The 23,348-nt window shown below is 60.7% G+C and overlaps 1 protein-coding gene across 4 annotated transcripts; it reads right to left on the reverse strand.

Moving 5' to 3' along the window:
- Nucleotides 1-138: 138 nt before the first annotated feature.
- KIFC3 (kinesin family member C3) lies at nucleotides 139-23,100 on the reverse strand. Of its 4 annotated transcripts, XM_044434172.1 has the most exons (20): nucleotides 22,935-23,100; nucleotides 22,009-22,154; nucleotides 15,821-15,981; nucleotides 14,338-14,403; nucleotides 13,691-13,756; nucleotides 11,709-11,849; nucleotides 11,381-11,620; nucleotides 10,758-10,931; nucleotides 10,145-10,292; nucleotides 9,671-9,801; nucleotides 9,435-9,546; nucleotides 8,607-8,788; nucleotides 7,822-7,926; nucleotides 7,109-7,239; nucleotides 6,006-6,129; nucleotides 5,513-5,642; nucleotides 4,791-5,020; nucleotides 4,068-4,202; nucleotides 2,669-2,765; nucleotides 139-601 (listed from the first exon to the last, which is right to left on the reverse strand). In XM_044434172.1, coding segments are annotated over exons 1-20 (2,547 nt in total). In that variant the 5' UTR covers nucleotides 22,937-23,100; the 3' UTR covers nucleotides 139-575. The 4 variants fall into 4 exon arrangements, with proteins under 4 accessions (XP_044290107.1, XP_044290105.1, XP_044290104.1 ...); XM_044434170.1 differs by lacking the exons at nucleotides 22,009-22,154; nucleotides 22,935-23,100 and adding an exon at nucleotides 1,563-1,595 and having other exon boundaries at nucleotides 15,821-19,638; XM_044434169.1 differs by lacking the exons at nucleotides 22,009-22,154; nucleotides 22,935-23,100 and having other exon boundaries at nucleotides 15,821-19,638.
- Nucleotides 23,101-23,348: the final 248 nt, after the last annotated feature.

The raw sequence follows: 23,348 nt of genomic DNA on the forward strand, positions 1-23,348 counted from the left end.
CCAGCAAATGTGCCCCGTGACCGATGACGACGATCAACGAGATGCAGACCCAGCTCTGCTCCAGCCCAAGTCATGTTTCACTTCCACTCTTGCCCTCCTAGGCACTTGCTCGTTTTTCAGAACACGGAAAACGCAGAGTGCCTGAAAGCCTGCCTCTCGGTGCAGAGAGTTTTTATTCATTTAAAAACCAGAGCAATGGTGCGAAGGACTGTTCCCAACCTCCATTCTCCCTTTCAAAATGTATTAAAACTCGCCCCGTATCCTTGGGCAGAGGAACCATCTCCAGAAGTCCAGCTGCATCCAAGGAGAGCCGCACCTGCTTCCAGCAGCAGGTGAGGTATGGCTGAGGAGAGGCCTGGATGGAGCGTCTGGTGGAGACCTCAGCCTAGCCCAGGAGGAGCGATGGGCGCCGGCCCCGCTTTGGCTGCTGCTCCTGTGACTGCGCCCCCACAAAAGCCCTGGACACGTCTCCTGGGCCCGCGTGCGTGAGCCGCTGCGGGGTGGTCCCGTGGTGAAAGCAAGCGGGGCGTTCTGCACTCCTCCCAGGCAACCTGGTTTCTCGTGTCCAATTGCGGTCACACAGGAATCGGTCTCAGCTTCCCTGAAAAAGGTGAAGGAGAAGAAAGCACTCGTACTGCAGAGCAGTGGAAGCGGGAGCGCCACTCTCGGCTGCCCGCCACCGTGCAGCATGCAAGACAACCAAGCGGGAGGCAAGATGCTGCCTGGCCACTCCGAAACGTCCCCGTGCAGCATGTCATGCGACTCTAGGTCAAGGGTAAAATATGCAGCTGTGCCTTGCAAAACGTGAAAGCCCTGAACTTTGCCCAGACATTTAAAAACGGCCCAAATCAAAAGGATTTATGAAAGGCATTTATCTGTTACGACGATATTCAGTGTGGCCCTTCCGTAAGGCTTAGTGCTTAAATGTAGCATGACTGACAGCACGGAAATAGCTTCACAACATGGATCTGAAAGTGCTGGCATGAGAGGCCGGCAGGAGGGGAAAGGCACCGAGACGCCCACTGCAGCGTCTCCTCCGTGTGGGGAAAAGCCTGCCAAGGAGCTCGGCGTTCTGCTGCGTCACGCTCTGGGGCTGCAACATGTTCTGCCTGGCCCCACATGCGGGGACATTTTCCCCTGCAGGAGAGCTTTCATTTCCAGTTGTGGATTTTGCTTGCTTCACTGAGCAAAGGTGGTGAGCAGTCCTTGGTTAGCCGGGCCACGGAAGGGGAGGGCTCCATCCAGCAGGCTGAGGAGCAAGTCAGAACTCCGTGTCCGCAAGCTCCATCCCGAGTAAAGCGGGAGCATTGCTGGACAGGTGCCTCCACATCCAGAAGCCATCGGCGCATTCGTAAAGCAGGCTTCCCGGGGCGCTGGGCCAGCGGCCAGAGTCAGCCTGGTGCTACACACTGCAGCCATGCAAATGCCACCCGGCCAAGGAGCAGCATGCCGGCAGGAGGAGCTGCACCCACCCCCCTCTTCCCCCTCATGCCGGCCAAAGAGGGACCCTGCACCCTGACAAGCGTCTCCGCTCCAGTGCTTCCACACCTGCCCGCACTCACCTGGAGGCAGGCAGAGAATCGCTTAATTCCAAGCTGGAAACAAATGAGATACTGGAGGTTTGTTTCACATTCAGGTTAAAAGAACTGCAAATGGGCATGAGTTAGACTCCTGAAACAGCTGCCGCCGTCACGGCTGACAAACGAGATCCCCCTTTCCTGGAAGAGCAGCTATGGAGTGACTCTCACAGACCCACACATTACCAGAAGGTGGCCACCCCTTCCCACAACAGATTATCCTCCAACTAAAAGACCCTTTTGGATGTTCGTGTTATGGAGAAGGCGAGAGCAGAGTCTCCCCACGTTTCATCAGTGAAACCATCAGATTTTAAGGGATGGCAATAAGCCTAGGCTGTTTTTATGAGTGGTGGGCATGGCCCCAAAAAGGCCCCTCAGTGCTGACCTGCATCACAGGCAGATGGGAGTAAAACCACTTTTGCAGGGGGTCGGCCACCGGCCTGCTCATGTGCAATGGTCTGCCATACTCCCAGGCACTCAGAATGCAGAGGAGCCGGCCAGTTCCATGAGCAAAATGCAAAATGCTCAAGGTGCAGCAGGGCAGGAGGCGCCAGCAAAGTCGGCGTGAGGGGCCGTGCGCAGGGCCTGAACGTGTAGCAGGAATGAGCTGCTGTCACCCGGAAAGTGGCAGAGAGCTGAAAGGATGGTGGTCCCTTTAAACGAGGATGGCTGTCCCAGTAAGACTGTGCCCAAACTGCAGGTCTCTTTGGAGTGACCGGCCCGTTGGTCAGGGCTGTCTGAAGTTTGCATGTAAGGAGGAGAGGAAATGCCCAGGTGCCCTGGCACGCCGTGCCTGCAGGCTAAGTCCAAGCTGCCTGATAGAACGACTGAAGGGGCGAGTGCCCGCTGTGCCGCGGCTGCCACAGCAGGAGGCTGACTGTTAACGCTGTGGGCAACTTCTCCTTTCACTCCGGATGAGTTCTGTAAGTCCATGTTTTCTGGACCTTGGACGAGGGGCCACCCAGACACATCCTGCAAGCAGACCCAGCTCCATCCCAGGAGAAGATGCCAGGGCCAGGCAGGGCCCCTGACGGAGGCAGAGTCACCTACCGCGCCTCCAGAGAGCCCAAGGAATCCGCGTTAACACTCACCTGAACTCTGGAGCTTGGCCCGGAGCGAACTCGATCGGCCCATCCGAGGAGACGACTGTGCGCGAATGCAGGGCTGCAGAGGGGCCGGGGGCTCTGTCTGGAGAAAGCGCAGCCAGAGGAGGTTGGCTCGGAGGAAAGCCGCGCTGCCGGACCCTCGCGTCCCCGGAGGAGCGCAGCGCAGTGGCAGAAGCGCTCCAAGGGAGGCCACACAGAAACCAGCCTCCCCAAATCTGGCACGGGTTGCGGAAGCCAGAGCTCAGTGGAGCTGGGAACCGGTCAGTGGGTGGAAGGGCGAAAACGACGGTTCTCCCCACAAGCTGCGCCACAGGCCCTGCTGCACCGTGGCCATGAAGGGGGGCGGCAGCGGCGAAAGAAACTTGTGTGGATGTCTACATTCATAATCACACTTGAAACATGAATTTGTTTAAGATGTGAGATGTGCTATTTTTTTCAAAAAGAATAAGCTTTTTCATACTTTGGTCAACAGGGAAAAAGTGCACACTTTTGAAAACTGCACGGAAAGGAACACTTTCACCGTTCAGCTGAGCTGAAGAAACAGGTCAAAAACTGAAAGGGGAACAAGCCCAAACAAGCTGAAAATGCCTTCCAGAGAACGTAGGGCAGGTTGCGAATTGCTGGTTCTCCCACCCCTATTTCAGAGGCAGCCTCCACTTACGGACATTCTGTCTCAAACGTTATTTCGGGACAGGGAAACACCCCGGAATTTGACACATCCTTCAAGGATGAGCATCGATGGCAAGGAGAACGGCAATGAAGCGCATTTCTCCAGCCACAGGATCACAAACCAAAGCGGGGCGACCGACGGTCAGGCACGTTCTCCCTTGCGCGCGAAGGCAGCTTTGGGGGGGGGGGGGCGGAAGGCACAGGGCTGGGCAGAGCACCCAGCCTGCACGGATCCTGCCCACGCGGCCGCCAGCTGCCAGGGCCGAGGTGCAGCAAGGCCCGTACTTCACCACCGCAGAGCATGTCTGCAAATCGAGCGCAGTCACAGAATGACCGCAGCTCTCGGCCTGGCCCACCCCCATCTCTCTCTCTCGCTCGCTCGCTCGCTCTCCCCCACTTCTTTGTTCGCCTGTGGAAGGCAGCCTCTGAGCGGGAATGGTCCCGGCGTGTGGGGTCACTCAAGAACAGAGCAGGGCAACTTGGGGCCCCGCGGCCTAAAGCTCCCGGCGTCCTCACCATGGACTCCGCTGAGGAACCACAGGCCAAAACTGCCAGGGACCCCAGGCCACTCATCCGCGCCCAGGAACAGCCGCCTGGTGTTGAAGTCCAACTTCAGCGTGACAGGAATGCTCCCAAAGCATGCCTCTGATGGCAAATGCAAGACCAGAGGAACCGCCACGTCTCCAGGGTGGTGGCGCCGTGCCCAGCCGGTTACCTCCAAGTGCTCTTGACTGGTCCAGCTGCCCGGTTCTGCCCTCCGAGAGCCGAGGCCCAGTTCGACGGAGCGCACCCTCTCAGCAAACTTGAGGGAGCAGAGGGTCTCGCTCGTGTTCTTCTCAGCAGGGGAGACCTAGTGCCACAGGTAGGAAAGAATCGGTTAGGGCTGCGAAGACCTGGAAAGCCAAGCAAGACAGACTCCCCGGGCATGTTTCCAGGCTCGGTCTAAAAAGTTTGTGCCTGCCGCCCTGGGGCCGGATCATATTCTTCCACACCAGCCTGCATGGAGAGCACCCAGTTCTCCATGGAAGCACATTTTATGTCCTGGTATCGAAGCAGCAGAGTCAGAACGAAAATATGCAGACTGCGTCAATTCTTTCTCTGGGCGTCATGTTTGGCTTTGCGCCCTCAAGACGCCTGCATCCTGCAAGGGCCACCGAAGGTCCCCGCTCTGCTGCGTCCTGCCGTCCTGTCTCTGCCAGTCATTTCTGGCACAGTGCCTCCAAAGCATCGCCACGGCCTTCCCAGGATTGAAAGAACCACAGTGGCAAAAAGCAGGAGGCCTGAAGGCATGCCAGCGAGCCTCGTTCCACTCCGCCCGCCGCGGGCTGGCTGGGGAGGACGGATGTGTCAACCCAGTGCAGCCACAGAGCGCCGATCGGGGGCACCCTGCTGCACCATGCGCAAGGCGAGCTGTTGTGCGACTCGTGGAAGCACCCACCTGAACCATCATGAGGGTCTTGCTGTCCCCGCTGAGGGAGTCCTGGAGCAGGTAGGTGAGCTTGGAGTTGCGGAACGGCACGTGGCCCTGGCGAGAGCGCAGGGCGTAGATCACGTCCCCCAGAGCTGAGAGCGATTTGTTGATGTACTGAGCCTCACGCAGCCGGCTCCCCTCTGCACCCGAGCGCCCCACGCGCTCTGATCCTGCCAGGTCTACCAAGTTCAGCTTCCCTGGCAGATGACAAGCGAGACACATTGAGGCCATGCGCGACTGCAAATATGGCCAGGACTGGGCGGTTGACCCCGTGCGCGTCCGGCCAGGGGACTGCATGGGCAAGCATCCCCACCAGGCCGTGGACGCTCGGAGAGGGGCGGTCAAGAGCTCCCAGGAACCATCGTCACGCACACCTGCGGCCCTGGCAGTGGACCCCTCCACGCCCGAGCTGAGCCCGGTGGATTCCTGGCAGACCTCCAGGAGTGCCAAGCCGGATTTGGTGCCGGGAAGCGCCTGCAGCACTCCAGCAGGAGGACAGGCAACGCTGGGCGCGCCGAGCACCCTCGAATACCAGGCGCAGGGCGAGGGAGGGAAGGGCCGGGGGCGGGAAGGCGCTGCCTGGGCACGGAATGGCGCCGGGAGCCTCGCTCAGGAGACAGTGTGTCCGGGCGGATGGGTGACGACCGGGCCGGACTCCCTCCCGCCTCCGCACTGCTGCGGACACCGACCTGTGGTTCTTATGCCCGTGCTGTAATCAACTCCCCGGACGGTGATGATGAGCAGGGCGTGAGACCGGGAGCTGTGCTCGTTCAGGTGGGTGCACTCAGTGGCTCGGTTGACGTGGCCGAACTCAAAGACCTGCGGGGAGACGGAGCATCGGTTTTTGGCAGGCGATGCTCGCGGCACTCGGCGGGCAGCGGCACCCTGGGTGGCCGAGCAGCTGGAAACGGCCTTTGTGGCTCTGCACCCCGATCTCTGAGCGCCGAGTTGGCGGTGCGGTGAAAGCCGACAGAGGCCGAAGGACGCCGCTCCGAGGAACGGAGGCGAGCCACGCCGCGCAAGCGCCACCATGAAACAGGCGTGGCAGGCACAAGCCACGCGCCCCTCCTGCCACGGTCTGGACAGGATGTCCTTGCACCGCTCCTTCCTCGGGGAGGACCGCGAGGGCCCCGGCAGCGACCGGCAGCTCTGCGGCTCCAGAACCCCTGCACGGCCCCTCACCTTGTTGATGTCCTCCACGCAGTGCACGGCGAACTCCGTCAGGCCCGGCACGTACAGCTGCCCACTGCCGTCGGGACACAGCTTGATGTCCAGCTTCTCCTGGGGATCCCTGCCCAGCAGGTCCCTGCAAGAGGAGCCGGCCGGCCTCAGCCCGCAGAAGCGCCCGGGCTCCTGCACAAGGCTGCTCCCCGGGCCCAGGAGGACAGCTGGGCAAGCGTGAGGCCGGAGCGCCAGCCGCCAAGGGGGTGCCCCCACAGCCCAGGGGTCTTGCCAGGTGGGCGGCGAGGGGAGGGAGGGCCTGACGCGGAGCACTGTTCAACAGGCCGGGGGTGGCAGAGCAAACGGCTGGTGCGAGACCGCCGAGCGACTCGCGCACATCAGCCCGAGCAATACTCCTCTGCACGGCTCTTCCATGCCAGAGCAAACGCGTCTGCTGGAGGGCAGAGCTGGCCGGCGAACCCAGCCCCACATGCAGCGGAGCCGGCTCTGGGACTGCTCCCCACTCCGGAATGGATTTCCCGGGACCGTCAGAAGGGCCCTGCCAGAGCGCTTCTGCCCCACCTTCCATTTCCGCAGCGGCAAGCCAGGCCCCCTCAGAGGAGGCCTGCACGGAGCACTGGCCGCCCGCGGCCCCCGCCCGCGGCTGCGCTTCGGAGGCCAGCTGCCCCAGCCCCGCGGAGGGCGCAGAGCCGGCATGGCCAGCAGCCAGACAGCCGCTCCCTGCCTGCACTGCCCGCTCTGGTGGGGGCGTTCAACTTTCTGCATGCAGGGAAGCCCTTTCCTTCCGCTCTCCCGCGTTTCCTGCCCTTCAGCTTCGTGGGATGATGCTCTCGAGTCATCCCCTCACTCGACACCACTCCCAAGGGGCCTGAAGTGAGAGAACCGCATGGCGCTGCCCTTGTGGCTGAAGGCAGTGCTTCTGCGCACAGGCAGAGTGCCACCTCCCCTGCGGCCTTGGGTCCGGCCTTCCCAACGGCCAGCCTGGTGCCCCATGTGCGGGAAAAGCTCGGGGCCTGAAGGCCGGGGCAGCCCCGCTGCAGGAAGCGCCTGTGCCGGCTTCTGGGAGGCGCCCCAGGCGAGCGGCCATGCAGGCCACTGCGCACCGGAGGGCTTCGTTGTAGATCTCCGCCACACTGACGGTGATCCTGTAGTTCCAGTCGAAGGCTTTCGCTTGCACTTCCGAGAAGAGCAGCTGCAGGGCCCGCTGGTTAATTCCGGGGTTCTCGGGAACGCCCTGGGGAAGAGAAAGGCCCCAGCGTCACGGGCTGCATCCTCGTCCGGGGCAGCCCAGCCGAGGCCGTGGGGGGATCCTGCAGGAGCTCTGCTGGACCGGGGCCGGAAGCTCACCGCAGGACGCAGGAAGCCCCCGGCCCTAGCGTTGCACGCGTGAGTGCCTCTGAGCACGGCGCCCACCCTCTCGCTGGTATTCATTTGCTATTTAGTAAATGCTTCCCTAACCCGTCCCCTGCAGACGTCTCGGGACGCAGTGCAGAAAATGACTAGAATAAAGCAAGCACCACGGGAGCCCGGGCCATGCACGGCCCTCCGCAGCCTTGCCGTCCTTTCGTGGCATCCTCAGCGTGGCCCGAGGAACTCTCGCAGCCCGAGCAAGGCCCATGGCCGTACAGCCACCTCTCGGTGCGCTGGACCACACCTCCCAGCATCCTGCAGCACGGGGATGCCCGGCATTGTGGTTTGGCACGACTGGGGTGCCGGCAGCGGCAATTTACCCCGGCCGAAGCGCTGTGGGGGAGGGGAGTCCCCCGCGGGCGCCGAAACAGCCCCGCACCCAAGGGCCGAGGCGCGAGCGGCTCACCTCCATGGTGTAGGTCTTGCCGGCGCCCGTCTGTCCGTAGGCAAAGATGCAAACGTTGTAGCCGTCGATGCAGGAGGTGACGAGGGCGCGCACCTCGCGGAAGACCTTGGGAGGCGGTGAGGGCTCGTCAGCGGGGCCCCATGGCCTCCGAGGGGGACCGGCGGGAGGCCGTCCCCACTGCTGGGCGAGCTAGGGCTTCCTCGTGGACGGGGCTCCCTCCCAGGCCCGGCGCCTCCCAGAGGCCGGGCCCCGTGACGGCCAGGGGCCAGGAGGCCCGTGCGCCTGCCCTGAACCTGACCAGGCCATTCCCCTGGCGCCAAAGGACTGCCGCGGAGGGGGCGCCTGCGAAAGGTCCCCTTCCGCGATGGCAGCCCGGCTGTGGAAGCCCCTCTGCAGAGGCGTCCTGGGCACCTGCGGCCTGGGATCCAGGCGTGGCCCGACCCTTTCAGGGCCGCCCCGCATTTCGCCATGCAGTGTTTCAGGGCTGGAACGATGTGACTGCCCCAGACAGATCTGCCCCTTGGGTGGCATCCAGGAGGGTGCACTGATCCATCGCCGGCTGGCACGGCCACGCCGGCGGGGAATCATGGCAGCCGAGGCGGATCCAGAGGGGGTCCCGCCGGGGCGCCTCGTCCTCCTGGGCTGCTGGGAAAGGCAGAAGCATCGCCGCCAGACGCCCCCCCCCTCCCGGCGGAGCTCGAGCAGCAGAGGCGATGCCGGCCTCGCAGTCCCCTCCCACCTCTCCCCACCGACACGCCCTCCGGCCGCCCCGCAGCCACGCTTACGTCTTCCTGCGTCGCCTCTGGGGGGAAGACCTTGTCCAGCTCAAACGAGATCAACTTCCCTTTGTGGGTGAGGTGCAGGACCGCATCGTCGTCCGGGTCAAAGGTCACAGCGTTGGCCACTTCCGGCCCTTCTCCATCCTCTTTACTTATTGGCCGGACACGACCAAACACTCGGATGTTGCCTTTCACAGGAATTGCACAAACTTAAAAACCTGGGAATGGCTGGAATACTGGCCCCCGACTGCTCTACGGAGAATTTTTCCAGCAAGGGCAGAAGTGGAGACCCACAGCCCACCAGGAGTTCCCCTGACACCCAGGCCCCTTTTCTCTGTCCCTTATCCCAACCAGCTCTTTGGTACTTTCTGGGCTTCTTGGCACAACTTTTCCCCCATTCTGGAAGGTTAAAATGGGCCTCCTTAGTGAAGTAAAAGCTCAGCCAGCAGCATTTTAGCTCAAAGAAAGAGCAAGTTTCAAGCTGGTACTTCAGCCCCCGCGCATTCACCCAGCCTGAATGGGGGACCTTCTCCCCACTGGCTGAGCTGCCATGTCCCTGAAGAGCTGCCTTCAAACACATGCCGGGGCCCACAGAGCCGGGCCCTCGCTTACAGGGAGGGGGGGCCCCACAGGTCCACCAGGGAAGCAACAACAGCACCCCTGGCCCAGCAGACCTCCTGCCCCACAACACACTCAACCCGGACGCCCCGCGTCACCAGCCTTGGCCTTCAGCTTGGCAGTGGTTATGGGGCGTTAATGGGTGCGCCACCTGGAGAACAATCCGCCCAGCACCTTTGGCAGACCTGCAAGGGCCACACGATGAGACGCACAGACCTCTCAGCCGCACAAGCTCGTTGTGGCACTTCTTCCGGAGCTGCAGCTCCCTGCGGTATTTCCTCAGGAGCTCCTCGTTGGTACTGTTCACCTCCGCGATGGCACGCCCGATCTTGGAGAGGGGACAGGACGAGCGATACCTTCAGGGGGCTTCAGGATCCACCCAGCCGGCCAGCCCACCTCCCCCTCAGAAGCGTGCCGCCACCCGAAGGCGCCTGCCACCAACATGTCCTGACCTCGGCCTTGGCACTCCGCAGGGCCTCTTGCAGGAGTACCGGAAATTCTCGGACCTGCCGCTTCAGGCCGTTGTAGTCGTTGGTGAGGGTGCGGAGCGCTGGTTGCAGCGTGAGCAGGTTTGTTCGCACCCCTGCAGAGAAGCCGAAAAGTTCACTGAGGGTGCCGCATGGGCCGAGGGGCAGAAAGCTCCAGCACCCATCGGCAAGCGTGGCTGCAGTGCTCTGTGGGACGCAGCGCCGGCCGCGGAGGGAAGGCAGGCCCCTCGTCCTGCACCCTGCTGGCCCACCAAGGGAGCGGGTCCTCTGGCCCCCCAGGAGCCGCCGGGCTGCCACGGTCCGAGGGAAGAAGCGGCTTTCACGAAGAGACACAATGGCTACTGGCACAGCCCCAGAGGTCCCGGGTGCAGCTGCGGGCTCAGCCCATGGCCAGCCGGGTGCTTGGCCCCCGGCCACCCCCGGCTGGGAGATCTTCACCTGCCAGGTTCTCGTGAACGGCCTTCATCTCCTCCTGGGCCCGGGCAAAGGCCTCCTCGATGGCCTGGTTCTTGCTCTCCTCCAAGCTCTGCATCTCCTCCAGGACCTGCTCTTGGGTGCGCTCCAGCTCTGACTCGTACAGCAGCACCTGGACAATGTGCCGGGAATGCCGTCAGCAGAGCAAGGAGGGCGCCTCCCGCCACGGGTGGGAAGGAGTTTGGGTGGCCGCTTCCATGCCCATGCAGAGAATCTGCCCCACGGGGGATGGGGCAAGAGATGGCACCCTCCCTCGGCAACCTGCCCGGGTCTCACCTCTGCTCCTCCTATTCCTCCCCGCCCCCGAATCTGCTAGGGACAGAAAGGCAGCACCACACCAGGTGCCAGGGAGTGTGAGGACCCCAAGGGGTGTCAGGGAGGGCCCCGGGACGGGTCGTGGGCCACCCGCGGGCTCATCACGCCTGCCTGTCGGCCGGAGGAAGGAGAGGGGGTGCACGTGGGCGCCGGCTGCAGCAGCTGCTGCAAAGCGACAACCGGAGGCCTGGGCCCCCCTGCGTGGGCTCCCGTTTCCCGCCAAACGAAGACGACCCTGGCTCGCTCCCCGCGCCTGGCTTGCCTGTGCCCTGAGCTGAGCGGCTGTCGTCTGTGCGTTCTGCAGCTGCTGCTCCATCTCCTTCAGGACTTGCCTCTGCATCCCCACCTGGTCCTGCAGGTACTGGTTCCGGGACTGGGCTTCGCAGACGGCCTGCTTCGTCTTGGAGGATTCCACTTCCACCGTTCGAATGACGTACTGGGCGAGGGAGGGGACGAAGGCGCAGGTGATGAATCCCGCCTGAACCAGCCGCAAAACCTCGGCGGAGTGGTTGGGATCCGGCTCCCAAGCCCGAGGGAGTGCACTGAGTGTGCAAATGGCGCTCCAGCCCCTCCCCGGCCCTCGGGGAGCATCCTCAGAGGGGCTAGACGTGACCCTCCTTGGGGCAGGGAGGGGCACAGGCAGCAGCCCCCTTGGCCTCCTCCTGCCTGCTGTGAGACGGCGCTGCGAGAAGGCAGGAAGGCATCTGTCCAGCGAGAAGGCAGAGCGTGGCGAGCACGTGGCACGGGCCACCTCGGGCCGCTCCTTCCCCGTCCCGGGCCAGCGGGAGGAGCCTCCTTTTTACAGAGCAGAGCATGTGCGCCAGCCAGAAGCCAGAACAACTCCCTTCGGGGTCAGATGGCTCCCAGCACGGAAGGGGCCTGCACCTTGATCTGCTGCGGCTGGGCCCTGAGGCTGGCGATGGTCTCCTGGCTGTCCCGCAGCCGCCGGCTGAGGCGCTCCTCCTCCTCCGCCTTCTCGGCCAGAGAGTCCTTCAGCCGCAGCTCCACCTCGGCCAGGCGGTTGGTTTTCTGCTCCACCTCCAGGTCCAGCTCGGACAGGCGCCCCTTCGCCTCCTCCGCCTCGCGCACCAGCTGTGCCAGCTGGTCCTGCAGCTTCACGTTCTCCTGGGCACGGAGGGAATTGCAGGGCTCTTGAGAAGCTGGGTGGAGAGCCGGCACGGGGACACCCCGGGGGAAAGACGCCGCCCTTTACCTGGCTGTGCTCACAGTTCACACATCTCGCCGGCTGCTTCCTGAACTCCTGCAGCAGCGCCTTGCATGCCTTCACCTCTTGCTTCAGCCGCATGTTCTCTGCAACCAGCTGGTCCCGGTGCTTCTCCAAGTCTGTTCCACCCTGAGGAAGCACAGGAGGCGGCGTGCGTTAGCACTATCCGTGCACAGGGAACAGTATTACTCGCTCTCAAACCACCTACTAAGGAAACCAACATGTTCATTCAGAAGATTTTGCAGCCGTAATCAGTGGTTCTTAGCTCAGTTAAAACTCTCAGTGGGAACAATGCTCTTTGGACTACCAGAACCGGCTACACATGTGTGGAGGGGTTACCTGCTGCAGTTGCATCTTTGCCTGTACTCAGGATAAAGGCCAATGCTTTTGCTCTTTTAACTCTTGGGCACCCCAGGAAAATCACCAAGGGGATGAGACAGTTTTTCTGGAGAAATTACAGTGACAGAAACATTTTCATTTCAGAGCAGATGCTTCTGTTTCGTCAAGGCGCTACCAGCAAGAGCTGGGCAGGGCAGGAGGGACAACGGAGGGCAGGGGGAATTTTGCCTTTTGTGGCTCCTAAAAAGAGCAAACTCGGCTAGAACATCTGGCCGATTTTCTGGGGGTGCCCGTGACCCCAGAGGTGGCCACCCCCCTGCCTGTTTGTTCCACCCAACCTCCGAGGTTGTGGGTGAGACCCAAGCACAGCAGCTGTGCCACTGCTTTCTGCAAAGGTGGTGGGGGCACAGGGCGGGGAAGAGCCCCCTCTGAGATCTGGCGGGGATGCAAGGGCAGCTGTGGAAACGATGATACCCAACTCGCTGGCTGAGGGAGAGCTGGACCACCATGAGAGCCATCCAGAGGTGGCGACGCCAGTGTGGGTCTGGCTAGAGTTGGCAGGCCATGACGTGCCACCAATTGCTTTTGGAGAGAGTAATCAGAACTTTCATCACAATGAAGGAATATTAAATTGTCCTTTCCTCTCTTCTGGCTAGAATACTAATTTCCATTGTATTCACTGCTGACAACCTGAGACTAGTTAAAACGAAGCCACACCTTTTCTACGAGCAGCTGTGCTGAGTTCAATGCATGGGCCAAGACAAGCAGCCGGTTAACTGGGAACGCGTTAAGTGTTCTGTTCGATGCAAATACTATCGCTAGACGATCTGGGAGTTGTAATCACACGATTTTTGGGAAACAACTTTGGGATCAGCAGGACGTCCAGGGGGGCCCTGGCTGGGAAAGCAGAAAGGCCTCAACGCCTCAGCTGCTCTGCTGAACATGAAACTGATTTAGCCCGCAAATGGTGCGCGGGCTTCGGCTAATTGGTCTCCCTTCTCGCCCACCTCCACAGCAGGTGGGTAGCACCCTCATCCTTTGCACGAGAGGCTTTTTACGATGTTGCCTTTGTTGTGCAATTACTACCACGCAGGTATCTTAAGCGTTCTCAGGTGTGTATTTAAATATTCGTGCTGCTCCCTTCTTGTTTTGCCACCACGGTTGTTTGACGCCTCCCTGCTATTCCGTGGGCACTCCCTTCAGCGCTTCTTCGGTTCACAAGAGAAGAGGCCGGGGAAGATTTTCAAGCTCTCGTCATTTCAGCCGGAAACTTTAAATGGAGGCAGCCACATGGTTTACTGGGCTCCAGATGCTTCAAAAAGCCATGCACGCACTGGCATTCTTGGGGAAAGATTATCCAGGCAGAGGGAATGGAACGCACTGTGAGAGGCGTCCTGCCATCTTTAGAAAGGGGGAAATGACTCTCCCTGCCCAAGAGGCCAACTTCCTGGATGACACGGAGCCAGAAGTGCCGAGTGGCAATTTCTGTGCCCCAGTCCGAACTGCCTGTCCCACCGAGCACGGCAAAATCACGCCCTGTGCTCAGGCTGGCAGCCCATCCTCAAACCCAGTGGCTGGACGGTGGTTTCCATGAGGATTCATCACCTGTCATCATCGCCGCCACAACTCACCAGCACGGAATGCAGCCGGTCCATCTCCTGGGCCCGCTCCAAGCGTCTGTCCTTCACGCTCTCCGTCTGCTGAGAGAAAGGCCGCCTTAAGCAGACACCCTTTGCAAAGTGGAAAACAAACAGATGAGCCTGGCAGATTTTATCCCACAGAATCGTATGGGATCCAAGGAGCTTTGTTCTTCGGTTTAAAAGGGTGGTGGCAATGGGGTCCCAAGCAGTCCCAGCCTGTTAAAATGGGGTGGGGGTGAGCAAGCCAGGAAATGGGGGGGGGTTGGGTGAACTGGGTTGGGCCAAGGAATGTGGGAAATGCGGAAGGGCCGACCTGGCCCTGCACCGTGGCTCCTGGAAAACCATGGCGCTTAAGCCCCCCGTCAAGGCAACGTGGGAAGGATCCACGAAGGCACGTGGCTCAGCGCTCGTGAGATGGGGGCAGCAGGCACGTTCTCGCCAACTCTCCTATTGCGCTCGCTTGTTTATGCATTTATTGTGTATTTGGTTTGCTGTATTTTCCCCACTTTTCAGACCACTGTTGTTTCCCAAAGTGGCTCACATCAAGTCGCAGAGAGAGAAGCAGGCACTGCCATCACCAAAAGGACAAGGCACAGAAAGTGGAATAGAGAAAGCCCTGTTTGCTGAGCCTAACCTACCTCGCAGGGTTGTTGTGGTGTGGATAAAACGGAGAGGCGGTGAACCTTGTAAGCCACCTGGGATTCCTTGCAAGAGGAAGAAAGACAGGAAATAAATGCAACGCGAGGAGGAGCAGGCGCAGCATTCCGTGCGGGTTCTGACTTCTGGGTGCCTTTGCAAAGTTTATCCAAGGCTTGCGCCTAAGCTGCAGCCCTACGAAAGTGCAGGCCGAAAGTCCACCGGTTTGGTCTGAGACACTCGGAGCATCATGTGTGGGCTGACCAGGGGGCACCCAAGGAGGGCCCGGGACGGGGCCCCGGAAAGGCCGCCTTGGAGGCACGCTCACAGGGCCTCGCGCACAGAGGCCAGCCTGGGACACTGGCCCTCCTAGGGAAGGGCGAGACGAGCACGCAGCAGAGAGGGGCCGAGGGGCCCCCGAAGGGGCATGCAGGGCCCTCCCAGGACTCACCTTTTGCTGGGGACTATGTAGCACCCCCGTAGAGCAGGTGGGGACGAGGCACTGCTTGCGGGGTGCCAGCATCCCACACACGCGTCCACTGGTTGTACCAGCTGGAAGTTGGGGCCTTCGGAGCAGGACCCTTGTCTGGGGAGGGAGCCATGGCAGCAGAGGGAGGGATGGGGAAGGGTGTACCCTGGGACAGTCGCCAAGCGCCTGGGTGTCCTGCCCAGCACGCCCAGTGGGTCAACAGGGAGCCCCCTGGCTGCAGGCTCACAAAAGGGCCGCCCCTGATTCCCTCGGGCACCTTCTGCGGTCGAAGGAGAAGAGGCAGACCGGACAGAGGCACGAGCCTGGTGGAGGCGATCCACAGCGAGCAACCGCTCTCCCCACGCGGCACAAGGGGAACGCCCAAGGCAACGCGGGGGGGGGGGGGTTCCCGCCTCCCTCGCGCCCTGCCCGCAGTGGGGGCTGCAGGCAGCCGCGTCAGATGCCCTCCGGCACGCCCGCCCTCTCGCAGTGCACTTTAGGGCATTATGTAGGGTTATTCGGTGCAACGAGTTCAGGGCCCGTGTCCATTCCTCCCTGCGCACTTTGGGGATTCTTCTGTGCCACATCTGCACGGTTCCTGCGCCTTCCTGCAGCTCTGCACCCGTTTGCTCTCCCTGCCCGTTGCTTCTCGCGCTGCTCTTTGGACCTTCGCGTCACACTCACGAGTGCAGGAAGCACAAAGAACGAGGGGGGGCAACGAGGGGGGGCGCACGTGCTGCAGGACGGTGGCGGTCTGGGACAGAGTTACTCCGAGGCGGTTTCTCACAGCGATCTCGAGGAGGAGGAGGCGCCCTCCAAGGTCTTCCTGGGCATGGCTGGCAGGAGCTGGGGAAAGCTCCTGGCACGAACCCTCAGCGGAGAGGCTCTGCTGGGAGGCCAGCCAGGGTGAACGGCAGATTCCACAGCCGGCCCCAAGAGAAACCACAAGCAGAGGAGTATCACGTTTCTGTATGGAGGCCGTGAAGGAGACGGAGCAGGGAAGAAGGCAGGTGTACCTGGCTGTGCAGCTGTGCGGCCTGCGTTTGCCGGCTGTCCTCTTGTGTGGAAAGTTCCTCCTGCAGCGGCAGCTTTTCTTCTTGCAGCTGGGCCAGCGACTCCACCAGTTTCTGGTGTGCTCCTGGCACGCGGGGCTGCCTCCCGCCGAGGAATCTCACCCCTGCAACAAGACGGCGCTTAGGACGGAACTGTGGAGGCACCGGGCCGGCACAGCGAGGGGGAGACAGCGTGTGATGACGGGGCAGAGCCCAGAGCCCGTGGAGGCAATGCGGACCGCCAGGGACGTTCCCTGAAGGGCGGTGCAGGCGAGCAGGCCACAGCCAAGCCCGGCGCAGGGAGGGCTCCTGACGGTCTGCCAGATGCGTCTGCAGCCAAATTTCTGGGCAGGGCAGCGACATCCGCCAGCCTGCCCAGAGCAAGGAATACCCTGTCGCAGGGCTCAGGGAAAATGACGTCTGTTGAGGAGGATCAAAATTGCAACTGGCACTCATGCTTTAAAGGCAGAGCTGGCCTCTGTCCCAAGGTGAAACGTGACTTCTCTTTTCCACCCAGCTAGAATTAACCCAACAGCCGTCCCGATCCTCTATCTGTTTACAAACAAGGAAGCCGTGCCGAGTTGAAAGGGACCTGCACCCAGGCAAGTGAGGACAGCCAAAGTGGGATCGAGCGGGAGAAGCTGGCTTGCGTGAAGGGACATCACAGCCATCTCCTCCTCTCCCTGTGGCAACCTGCATGCCCCAGATTTGCTCTGGGGGGTCCCCCACCTCCCTGGGACAGATGTGGGGGGCTCTGGAGCTGCAAGGGGGAAGGGAACACATTACACTGATGATTCCTTTCTGCTGGCTGAACAACGCCTGCGAACACCCACCGCTTCAGGGCTTGTTTCATACCCCAAGATACCTTCCTCCCTCCCTGCTCCCGACATCCACTTTTTCTTCCCTTTTACTGAACGTCGGACAGGTAAATGACCTCTTGAAAGCTTTGCGGTCATTTCATCCATCCTAATAAAAGCCATTATGCTGCTGCTGGTTTTCAATTTCTCCTGCAGAGCCGTCAGAGTGACCTATAAAACTTGGGTGGGTTGGAGAGACGTCTGGAAGGCTCCGTGTGCTGAGAAAGCACGGTTTGTCCAAGCAAGGGCTCGGGGGCCTTTGGCCTTGTGGCGGAGCAGAGACATCGCTTCCCAGGCTCAGCAGCGTCAGGTGCGTGTCTTGGAAAGATGGCAGGAACAACGCAGAGAAGACGACACTGAAATGCCACATCGCCAACGGCTGCCCAACACGCCCTGAGGGAGTCTGGCGTGTGGGAGGCATGTGAGGACCACTCAGGCAAGCGTGGCGGCGAGACGCATGCCACACGCCGTCAGCCCCGGGACGGGGGCCCTCCACCCACCGCATTCTGAGTGCCTGTTGCCACTGGCTGCCAGGGGAGGAGGAGACACAGACAGCACCTGTGGCTTGAGCGTGTGAAAAAGACCTGAATAATTGAGTAATTAATCTCTCTGTAGCCAAGATCCCAGTGGAGGGGTGCACCAGAAGTCCTTTTTTATAGTCCAGGTTTTTTTGGTATTTTTTTATGATCAATGCATTTTTGCATTTGTATCTACACATTTTAGTACTGCATTTTGGATGGTCAAAGAAAAATATAATTCAAAAATTAATTAATTAATTTGATTTAAATATAATTTTAAAAAGAACCTATGATTTGTTCATGTGAAAAAGAGCTGGGATGCCCCGAAGGCAATCTGGAATGGTGACTACACCCCGCCTGTCCCAGCGATAGCTGGCTTACAAAAAACTCTGAGAAGATTGGACCCCCCCCTCCTCTGAGGGAATCAATAGCCAAACAAGGAACATTTCTGAGAAACAGAGAAATGATCAGCTGCGAAGGGGCAGCCTAGGAAGCTCAGACCGCAGCGGCCCCGAAGCCCACTGGCCCTGCAAGCCCCCCGGAGCACCATTCTGGGAAAGAAAATGGGCAGGATGCAGACACACAAATGGATAAAAGTAGACAGAAGTTAGCGTTAAGGTTCCCAGTCAAGTCTGTGGCTGAGGGGAGCTGATGCCATGTCATACTGAAGGTGTCACTCCGAAACAGTGGCAGGGATCGGTCTACTCCAGCCCCTGAATGGGAGAGGGGATCTTGCTGTAGGGCAAGCAGGCCACCGGGGGCAGCCTGTTCCAGTCCTACGTCTTGCAGCCATCTTGAACCTTGAAGGCAAAGCAAAGGCCGTCTACAGGAGCGTGGGAAAGGGAAAAGCTGCCACCTGTGAGCTGCTAAGGGCTTCCCACCGGACTGGTTTAACCTGCTGCTTTAACAGGGGCTTCGGTTTCCATTTTCTTTGCTGGAGGGGGGAAATGCATCTGTTGCATGGGAATCGTCTCTGCTCTTCTCTGTATTCTGTTCGGCAAGCGCAAGGCGGAACTGTGGTACAGCTCCAACGCAGCGGGCCCTCGTTATAGTCTGCATTTGGGTAGCTGACTTCCCTTGATTGAAGAGAAACCAAGAAAGTGGCTCGGATCAAGGAAGCGTCCCTGGAGGGTAACCGTGTGGCGAAAAAGCCCTGAACACGTCCATGAGAGGGGTCCTAAGCGCACAATGAATGCCATATGGAGCGACAGTCCAGCTGTCCAGGCGGCTGAGCCTTACCAAGTCTGCTTCCTCGGGGTAAGGCTATGCTGCAGGCTTTTGTTTCCAGTCCAGCGCGCATAAAGGCCACGAATCCACTTGCCGTCTATGGAATTCAGAGGGATACACACAGGTGCGCAAACATGCAGGCACATGCGCCTGTCTACATGGGTGTAATGAGATCTGGAAAGTAACCACGCTTTTGTTTGACAGTGAGAAAGAAAAGGAAGGGGACTGTCCAGACGAACAGCCAAGATGATCTTTTAAAATGTTCTTTTGCAACCTGGTTCTTTCTAAGTGTGTCAGATTGCAAGTCCTGGCTGGCTGTGGAATGTCAGGAGTTCCGGTCCAACACATCTGGAAATTACCAGAAAAATTCCTGTAAACAAATCTGCAATACCCAGAACTTCATGAAACGGGCTCGGGCTCCAGGCCTGCCAACTGGTAAGCCAGCATTTCAGAAGCAAGTTCTGACCTTTATGTAGAAAAAATGTGAAGTTAAAATTTGGTTTGGTTGACTTTGCACATTAGCAGAGAGTGGACCTGACACTCAGTTGACTTAATAACTCCCGCAAATGTCACACCCATGTGGTTTTATTAGAAGGGAAAAGGCGGGTGCTCCAACTATCACGCCGTGGCAAATATCAAGCGGCAGGTGTAGCTTGCTTGTTAAAAAGCATCTTTTTCCGCAAGGGCTTTAAACCAATGTTTGAAGACCAGGAACCACCCAGTGTTTCCAACTGCCCACTGAACTAACTTGTCTGGATGCCTCCGCACTATTGCTATTTATTCCACCAGCCCTTCCGCGGAGCCAATAACAAAGCCATAAATACCACAGAGGTGACGGGGAGCCCGTCGGCACCACTGAAGCCCAGCTGTGCGGCTCCAGAGAGGCCACCCCGCCCACGCACCTTCACCGACGCAAGCACCAAGGATGCGTCCGGCCGTGGCCTGAAACGCCGAGCGCACGTACGTAGGAGGTTCGACGCACGCACACGCAGTCACCTGGCCTTGGACCAAGCCTTCGCCCCACGGCCACCGGCTCGCCTGGCCTTGTCTTCTCACCCGGGAGCTTCACGCCCAGGCAGGGGTTGCACCCACAGCCACAGCTGACACACAGCCGATGATCAGAGTCCGCCAAGACAAGCATCCTCCAAAGCCCCGGCCAAACACTTTGTTTTCGGGTGCAGGCCGATCTCCTTCCGCCCCCCCCCCCGCACCCCGCACTCACTCCCTGCGGCGCTCCAGACAAAAGTCACTCCGCAGCCCCACGGCCTCGCTCACAGGATCCTACGTGGCTCGGGCGGCCACTCGCCGCCTCCCATGCTTTCCCGCGGCTTCTTCCAGGGTGCAGGGGGAAATCCTGTTGCAAAGGAAGCCCCTGAAGAGGCGGCGGCAACCCAGCTGTGCTCGCCTGCGGCGTGGAAGGAGCCCCCATCCGAAGCGCCCCGACCTTGCGTTCCCGCCTGTGCCTCCCCTGCTTTTCCCTGCCTCTTTTCTTACCCAGAGAAAAGAGTTGCGGGAGAAAGCGCTGACCCGCTGCAGGAGGCCTGCTCCCACCGACCGACAGACCGGCACCTGCCGCCAGCGCCGTCTGCCTCGCCCGGGCATCAGCCCGCTTCCGTCCTGTGCCAGGAGTCTCCTCACTTCCGTGCGTCAGCTCGCCTCTCTCTGTCGTGACGCCCCAGGAAGGGCAGAAAGGAGACGAGCTGCAGCCTCGGCATCAGCACCAGCCAGGGAGTGCCTCCGCAGCCTGATCTGTCTGGGCAAGCACGGGCAATTAAGACCTTGGGAAGCAGCAAGGAAGGCAGGGGAACGATCCGTGGCCCTTCCGCCTGGGCTCGTCGGAGCCCTTCCAGGGGACACTCCCTTCCCAAGCGCCAGACTGGCTGGGACCCCCACCACGGGGTCCGCCCCGAGTGTGTGCTCTTCCCCTGGGGGGCGGGGCTGATCCAAATCCTGGTCCTGCTGATCCAAATTCTTGTCCGCGCTCCACCCAGACAGAAGGTGCGCGTGGCAGCAAACGCAGCAGTTGTCTGCGGCTGACTCTGGATTCGGGCCGGCTCGCCCCACCCCTGGGACCCCGGTTCCGATCTGGGTGGGGCCTCCCATGCTGGCCGAGGGTGGGTGCAAGCGCCCCGTGCAGGAAGAGCGGGGAGGGACAACGCGCACAGGGCCGGCCTGCTTGCTGCTCCCTGGGGAGGGAGGCAGCCTCACGGTTTCTGCTGACCTCACCAAGCTGGAAAGCTGCTCCCTCCCGTTTATATGAGACGCGAGTGCTGCAAGTGTTCGGGGTTCAGGTTTCCACTGCGGCCCCCCAGCATGTGCTTTGCGGCCGGCACTTGCTCTTCGGGAGAACAAGCAGCTGCACATCAAGCACAGACTGCTGAATTCCAGTGCAGAATGCCTGAGGGGGCACTCGCCCCCCCGCCCTGCGCCCCTGAGGCCTGGGGAGGGGGCACCTACAGGGAAACTCAGCGCTTCTCCCTGCCCCCCCCCCATTTTTGTCGCGGCTAATGCAGGCCTTTATCTCAAAGGTTTTCTTCCGGAAGGGCAAGCGGAATGCCTTCACAGTGGCACCCACACTGCAGCCAGCTGCATCAATGCAAAACCCACACGCCCACAACTGCAAGGTCGCATGCCGGCGGCGTGCCGAGCGCCAAACGAGCTGCGCTCCCTGGACCACGCAAGGCACCTGCCCAGCCCTTTCCAGGCCAAAGGGGCAGTGGTGAGACCGTCGCACAGCTCCGCCGCCCGCTTCTCACTTACCAGCTCAGGAGCAAATATAACACCAACAGCTGGCGGGGGGCGGGCGGGGGGAGAATTCCCACAGACTGGAGCCGAGTCAGAGGAATGGGAGGGAGGGATTCGCAACCTGCTGGATCTGCATCTTAACCGGCAAGTGCTGGGCTCCCCTGGCCTTTTCCCACCCTTTCATCCAAAAGGAACAGGCAGGCAGGGCGAGGGCACCAGCGCAGGCCTGATCCTGGCCCCACAGGCCCGGCCTCCAAGTAAGGCTGGGACGGGGACGGGCTGGAGGTGCTGCCCAGTGGGTGGGACACAGCGCAGGCTTCTGCCTGTTCCTCTCGCCCTCTTCTTTTCACTGGTACCTTGAATTCCACCCACCTATCGCTCATTTCCCCCTCACTTCCCCCTCTCCTTTCCATCAGCGCTCATTTCTTTCCCAAGTGTAACAACAGAACGTTATGGAACGCGTAAGGCGCTTGGGGGCTCCAGTCCCCCTGGGGAGTACAATTTAGGTAAAGAGAAAGAAGAATTGCACTGGCATCGGGGTCACATACTCGGGGCAGTCCCAGCTTGTTGGGTTAGCTGGAACCTCTGGACTCACTCAGCAGGATCCAGCACGCCTGAGCCCCCAGATGTGTGGAAATGGCCACCACACCCATCCTGCAGCCAGTGGTCTGGGAATGACGGGCGCTGCAGACCCTGCACACCTGGAAAGCGCCAGGTGGGGAGGGCTGGGCTAGCCGCTGTGCTCCGGGGGTATCCGTGCTGGCCGATCCGCGGAGAAATGCATGGGCTCGGGGCATCTTCGTACCTGCTCTCTCCATGCTCCCAGCGTCCGCTTCCCGCTCCAGGGTGCCGCAGTGCCAGGCCGCTTCTGTGTGCCCAGCCGGGCTGCGGGTGCCGCAGGTTCCCTCGCGCCGGCCGGCAGCCAGCCTCGCGCGCCCTGCTTCAGAGAGCCTGCCGGGGAGAGAGAGACGCCTGAGCCGAAGGCACAAACGTGCTCCATGTGCCCCGCGGCCACGCCAAATTAGACACGGCAGCAGCTGGTGACCCACCGGAGGGGTTGCCTGTCTTAGGGGAAGGGCAAACTCCAGGAAGCCCTAGGCTCGTCAGACAGGCAAGTCCGTGCAAGCCACTGCTGCCCGGAACCCCCTGCCCACGGGACCGGCAACCCAAGGGAAGAGCGAGTTCTGCTGTCAGAACTGAATCGCACTCAAGGTTTTAGAGCCACTGCAAACTACTGTCCCCAACCCTGTACCCCCATGTTTGGGACTGCAATCCCCATCGTCCCCAACCAGCATGGCCAGGGACCGTGTTGGTAAGGATGATGGATTCTGCAAGTCCAACACTTCCGGAGGGCACCGAGGCAGGGGACGCCGTGGGGCAGTGGCGCAAAGCCCTCTCCGGGGGGAGCGAGCTACCGACGCGCCAGCTGCCCCCAGCGACGCCTGATCCGGAGGCACCCCGGAGGCCTCCCGCGCGTCTCCCCGTGTCCCACATGGCACTCTGCCTGCGAAGGCCTGGGCAACCGCCGAACGCTGGGGCCAGGCTGCCCACTGGGACCCGCTCCAGGGCGTGCGCAAGAAGCCCTCTGCCAACCCCCAGCCTGTGTCCAGGCACAACTCGGAGGGGGGCTGGTGAGCGAGAAAGCCATGCAAGCATGCCAGCTCGGCACAGTCTCCGTCTTTGGAGAGGCCCTTCCTGTGGGTCCACCCGACGCATCATAGCTGCCCTTACATGTGAAGTCAGGTTTCCAGGCCAGGGCTGTTCATCCCGAAGATAAGCAGGTCGTAACACAACAGCTGTTTCAGAAGAGCCCTTTCCACACTTGCTGATGAGCAAATCCGCTCTGTCCCTTAATATCAGAAGCAACAAAAAATTCTCAGTGCTCCGAGCAAATTTCACCAAAGGCAAAGAACTGCACCCCGATCCCGCCTACCTCTGTGTCAGCCAAGATGCTAGGCATCTGAAGCTGGCATAAAGCCCCCTGCCCTCCCTCCCTGTCCCCCCACCCACAACCCCATGACGTTTGCCAATCTTGCAGCCCAGCATAGTCCGAGCTGATGGAAGCACCGAGAGTTTCACCCAGAACCCTATGACACAGGCCTGTCCCATAAAATGGGATGAGGGTGGTGGGTGGAGAGGAAGAGG

The sequence above is a fragment of the Varanus komodoensis genome, unplaced genomic scaffold (assembly GCF_004798865.1).
Source record: "Varanus komodoensis strain SLA01 unplaced genomic scaffold, ASM479886v1 scaffold27, whole genome shotgun sequence".
Taxonomy (NCBI): domain Eukaryota; kingdom Metazoa; phylum Chordata; class Lepidosauria; order Squamata; family Varanidae; genus Varanus; species Varanus komodoensis.

Coding starts and splice junctions, on each gene's coding strand:
- KIFC3 (XM_044434169.1), bottom strand. CDS start 16,312: ATGAGTGCCAGTTGCAATTTTGATCCTCCTCAACAGACGTCATTTTCC. Junction 13,757..14,337: donor CACCACAACAACCCTGCGAG/GTAGGTTAGGCT, acceptor TTCTCTCAGCAG/ACGGAGAGCGTGAAGGACAG. Junction 9,547..9,670: donor TGCGGAGTGCCAAGGCCGAG/GTCAGGACATGT, acceptor CCCCTCTCCAAG/ATCGGGCGTGCCATCGCGGA.